The sequence below is a fragment of the Salmo salar genome, chromosome 05 (genome assembly GCF_965601325.2).
Source record: "Salmo salar chromosome 05, fSalSal1, whole genome shotgun sequence".
In the NCBI taxonomy this organism is placed as follows: Eukaryota; Metazoa; Chordata; class Actinopteri; order Salmoniformes; family Salmonidae; genus Salmo; species Salmo salar.
Window position 1 is genome coordinate 77,235,001 of NC_138295.1, and position 5,741 is coordinate 77,240,741.

The 5,741-nt window shown below is 49.3% G+C and overlaps 1 protein-coding gene across 1 annotated transcript in view; it reads right to left on the reverse strand.

Moving 5' to 3' along the window:
• LOC123743173 (ephrin-A3-like) overlaps nt 1–5,054 on the reverse strand; it is a 177,346-nt gene extending 172,292 nt beyond the window's left edge. The window contains exon 1 of the mRNA XM_045718917.2: nt 4,093–5,054. Within this exon, the coding sequence (XP_045574873.1) occupies nt 4,093–4,199 (107 nt within the window). The 5' untranslated portion in view covers nt 4,200–5,054. The remainder of the gene's footprint in view (nt 1–4,092) is intronic.
• Nucleotides 5,055–5,741: the final 687 nt, after the last annotated feature.

The window sequence follows — 5,741 nt, forward strand, 5'->3', positions numbered from 1 at the left end:
GTCTGTCTGCCTACCTACCTACCTACCTACCTACCTACCTACCTACCTACCTACCTACCTACCTACCTGTCTGTCCTCCTGTCTGTCTGCCTACCTACCTATCTGTCTGTCTGCCTACCTGTCTGTCTGTCTGTCTGTCTGTCTGTCTGTCTGTCTGTCTGTCTGTCTGTCTGTCTGACTACCTGTCTGTCTGCCCTGCCTGTTTGTAAATGTTATACTGGAGGACAATTTAAACTACGGGTAGGTAAACTTAGCGTGGGGGTGATTCGAGGACATGCCGAGTCGCACATAAAAAACCTTACTGACTCAATAACAGAAGAGGCATCATACTCAGACATCTTTATATTCAACCAGCGCCTCGGAGAATTACCAGCTCAAATTGCAACGCATTCAGAGAATTTATGTTGTTGATAAAAACGTTTTACGGGAGTTATGAGTTATGTCAAATGTTTGATTTTAAAGACAATATCTTCTAACTTTATGAACTCACCGCCTTAGAAAGATTTTCAACAGTCTGAATTCACCACTTGCCTCATATATTTTACTGTGTATTGTAAAGTAAAAAGGTACAGACCGAGAGTATTTCATCGTTGGCTGTGACATCTCAGAGTGTGTTGAAAGCCTTCCATGGTATATGGCCTTAATAAGATGGGTATCAATAAGAACCATGCCATTGTGTGACAGAGGGTTAGTCTAAAGAGCCCAGTTAGTAGTTACTGTTCTATAGAGAGGATGAAGGGCTGGGGTTGACCTTGTTTTAGCGTCGTTAGGGTATGGAATGGTGGATACGGTGTGTGTTAAGACAGGGTTAGGACAGGGGGGAGAGGAGAGCGGGAAGATAAGAGGTGATAACAGAGGACAAATACAGACAGATGTCAAAGAGAGACGAAAGAAAAACTGAGGACTAGAGCAGGAAAAAGGCTTAAGAGAAAAAGTGTGAGAGAAAGAAATAGGGAGGGAGGGAGGGAGGGAGGGAGGGAGGGAGGGAGGGAGGGAGGGAGGGAGGGAGGGGCAGAGAGAGAGTGTGAAGGGGAGAGAGAGAGAGAGCGAGAGAGAGAGAGCGAGAGAGAGAGAGCGAGGGAGGGAGAGGGATAGATAGAGAGAGCGAGAGAGAGCGAGGGAGGGAGGGGGAGAGAGATAGATAGAGAGAGCGAGAGAGAGCGAGGGAGGGAGGGGGAGAGAGATAGATAGAGAGAGCGAGAGAGAGCGAAGGAGGGGGAGAGAGATTGAATAGTGACACAGCTAGAACACAATGAGGTCAGGGTGAAGAAGTGTTCCTAATTGAACCAGATAGAAGAGAAGACAGAGAGGTCCTCACAGACCAACCAGAGGAACAGAGACAGAGAGGTCCTCACAGACCAACCAGAGGAACAGAGACAGAGAGGTCCTCACAGACCAACCAGAGGAACAGAGACAGAGAGGTCCTCACAGACCAACCAGAGGAACAGAGGCAGAGAGGTCCTCACAGACCAACCAGAGGAACAGAGACAGAGAGGTCCTCACAGACCAACCAGAGGAACAGAGACAGAGAGGTCCTCACAGACCAACCAGAGGAACAGAGACAGAGAGGTCCTCACAGACCAACCAGAGGAACAGAGACAGAGAGGTCCTCACAGACCAACCAGAGGAACAGAGACAGAGAGGTCCTCACAGACCAACCAGAGGAACAGAGACAGAGAGATCCTCACAGACCAACCAGAGGAACAGAGACAGAGAGGTCCTCACAGACCAACCAGAGGAACAGAGACAGAGAGATCCTCACAGACCAACCAGAGGAACAGAGACAGAGAGGTCCTCACAGACCAACCAGAGGAACAGAGACAGAGAGGTCCTCACAGACCAACCAGAGGAACAGAGACAGAGAGGTCCTCACAGACCAACCAGAGGAACAGAGACAGAGAGGTCCTCACAGACCAACCAGAGGAACAGAGACAGAGAGGTCCTCACAGACCAACCAGAGGAACAGAGGCAGAGAGGTCCTCACAGACCAACCAGAGGAACAGAGACAGAGAGGTCCTCACAGACCAACCAGAGGAACAGAGACAGAGAGGTCCTCACAGACCAACCAGAGGAACAGAGACAGAGAGGTCCTCACAGACCAACCAGAGGAACAGAGACAGAGAGGTCCTCACAGACCAACCAGAGGAACAGAGACAGAGAGGTCCTCACAGACCAACCAGAGGAACAGAGACAGAGAGGTCCTCACAGACCAACCAGAGGAACAGAGACAGAGAGGTCCTCACAGACCAACCAGAGGAACAGAGACAGAGAGGTCCTCACAGACCAACCAGAGGAACAGAGACAGAGAGGTCCTCACAGACCAACCAGAGGAACAGAGACAGAGAGGTCCTCACAGACCAACCAGAGGAACAGAGACAGAGAGGTCCTCACAGACCAACCAGAGGAACAGAGACAGAGAGGTCCTCACAGACCAACCAGAGGAACAGAGACAGAGAGGTCCTCACAGACCAACCAGAGGAACAGAGGCAGAGAGGTCCTCACAGACCAACCAGAGGAACAGAGACAGAGAGGTCCTCACAGACCAACCAGAGGAACAGAGACAGAGAGGTCCTCACAGACCAACCAGAGGAACAGAGACAGAGAGGTCCTCACAGACCAACCAGAGGAACAGAGACAGAGAGGTCCTCACAGACCAACCAGAGGAACAGAGACAGAGAGGTCCTCACAGACCAACCAGAGGAACAGAGGCAGAGAGGTCCTCACAGACCAACCAGAGGAACAGAGACAGAGAGGTCCTCACAGACCAACCAGAGGAACAGAGACAGAGAGGTCCTCACAGACCAACCAGAGGAACAGAGACAGAGAGGTCCTCACAGACCAACCAGAGGAACAGAGACAGAGAGGTCCTCACAGACCAACCAGAGGAACAGAGACAGAGAGGTCCTCACAGACCAACCAGAGGAACAGAGACAGAGAGGAGTAGAGGAAGAGAGGAGTGGAGGAAGGTAGGAGTGGAGGCAGAGAGGGGTGGAGGAAGAGAGGGGTGGAGGCAGAGAAGGGTGGAGGAGAGAAAAAAATGTAGATCATTTGTAAAGGATGGAGGGAGCGAAGAACTTGCATGGATATGGAGACAGAGAGAAGGGAGGAAGAGAGGAGTGGAGGAAGGTAGGAGTGGAGGCAGAGAGGGGTGGAGGAAGAGAGGGGTGGAGGCAGAGAAGGGTGGAGGAGAGAAAAAAATGTAGATCATTTGTAAAGGATGGAGGGAGCGAAGAACTTGCATGGATATGGAGACAGAGAGAAGGGAGAAAGAGAGAGCAGCAGGATAGAGTGATGGTGTGAGGTGTGTCTGGGAAAAGGAGTAATACACACATTGAGGTGATCAGTGAGGTGTGTAGTGGGAAAAGGGGTAATACACACATTGAGGTGATCAGTGAGGTGTGTAGTGGGAAAAGGGGTAATACACACATTGAGGTGATCAGTGAGGTGTGTAGTGGGAAAAGGGGTAATACACACATTGAGGTGATCAGTGAGGTGTGTAGTGGGATAGAGAGAGGAGCTGTGACATGGTAAATACCTTCTGGAAAACTGAGAGACTCTAAAGGTTCCGTTCTGCAAGGCTCAGGACAGGTAGTGATGGAGGGGGAACAGTCAGACCAGGGCTTGAACCGGAGACCCTGGGTTACAGGGCAGGCATTCTGCCATAAAGGTCCAGACCTCTTGGCAGAGGGCGTAGTGTGCTCACATACAAGGAGACAACCCAACATAGACCAGGGGCTGATACAGTGGATTGATTCATCAGTGTCAAACCAAACGTGTGGCTTAGTTAGAAATTGACTCTTTGGTTCATTTTCCAAATACAGGTGTCCTATGTATACACACACACACACACATTCATCAACATACACACAGGCAGGCACACACACACTCATCAGTGTGTACACACACTCAGTCACACACAAACACACTCCGTCTTCTTTGTAAATTAATCTGACAGAAACAATGGTTATGGACATGGGCATCCCTAAAACCGTATCATGACATAAGAGACCAGTAAAACACACACAAATACGCACACATAGTATACACACACACAGCGGCGCCGTAGTGAAACGTGAAGAGAGGGGGTCTTACTGTATATTGGAGCTGTTCCAATGCACCGCGTGCCTGTTGGCACACACCTGGTACAAGTTTGCCCAGGTGAGAGTTAACACACAGAGAGACAACGTTGCAAGATCCATGCTCTCCGAATCTCTCTTTCTCCTCCGTCCTTCCCTCTTTTCTCTCTCTCCTTTTCCTCGCGTTCGGCACCTTCACCCCACGAAATTCGGTATCCCGGATTTGGTGGTTTAAAAAAAAATAAGAAAAAAGACTTCAGTTGAGAGGGTAAAATATAGTAGTGTACGGAATGAGGTTGCGTTCCTTAGCGCACTGGGGACGTGTTGTAAAACTCTAATTCCATTGTGATACGCGAGGTCCCCCTCCCCCCTACCGCGAGTCCGCGTCCCCCAAAATCACAGTCTGAAAACGGGGATTTGTTGCTGCTTCCCTGCCAGACGGGTTCCCTACAAAATAGCTGTTTCTGGTGCTTTCATACCGATGAGATCCTCTCCTAGAGCGGGAAATGAGAGGTGAGAGGTCCGGCTTTCGACCACAGGAGAGCGGTCTCTCTTCTAGATAGAACCCGGGTCCTTAGCTGTCCGCAGGCCGTCCGAAAAGGGGGGTGCAGCGGAGTAGGGGCTGCGCTAATTTGATGAAAACAGCGTTAACAAAAGGAGAGAGACACGGAGTCCATTCACATTAACAGCGTGCATCGCCTACGCACCGTTCTCACTCGGAAATGTTGAGTTTACATTGGAAAATACGTTAATTCTTCATATGGCGTTGATGCGCATATGGCGTTGATGCGCATTTGAAGAATCCGTAATTGATTAAGTTTTTTTAAATTCTCCCTCTAGCAAATAGTTTCAAACAACGAGTTTCTTCATTTTATAAGTGTCTGTTCATCCATCCTGCGATACTCGCAATCATAAATACTCATCCGTCTCTCGTTCTCGCTCTTTCCCTCTCCTCCTCTCCTCTCTCCTCGTTCTCTCTATTTGGTAGGCAGCGCTCGTTCAGTCACTAACTCCACCCCCAGCAAATGGCAAATGCGTGCCTTCAGTGGACTCGCGTCTCATTCCTTTATTTGAACCCAAGTCGTCTTCACATCACTTGTCTATCAGAGATCTTCCATGAAAGTTTTGTTAAAGCTGTTTATATTCAACCAAAAAGAAAGACAGCCGCCACTTAAATACCTGCCTCAGCTACACTAGATACTATAAAAGTATGTGGACACCATTTCAAATGAGTGGATTTGGCTATTTCATCCACACCCGTTGATGACAGGTGTTTAAAATCGAACACACAGCCATCTCCATAGACAACCATTGGCAGTAGAATGGCCTGAGTGAAGAGCACCATCATAGGATGCCGCCTTTCCAACAAGTCACTTCATCAAATTTGTGCCCTGCTAGAGCTTCCAGGTCAACTGTAAGTGCTGTTATTGTGAAGTGGAAACATATAGGAGCAACAACAGCTCGGCCGTGAAGTGGTAGGCCACACAAGCTCATCGACTGCTGAAGCGCTTAGCGAGTAAAATCATTTGTCCTCGGTTGCAACACTCACTACCAACTTCCAAACTGCCTCTGGAAGCAAGGTCAGCACAAGAACTGTTCGCCGGGAGCTTCATGAAAGGGGTTTCCATGGCCGAGCAGCTGCACATAAGCCTAAGATCACCATGC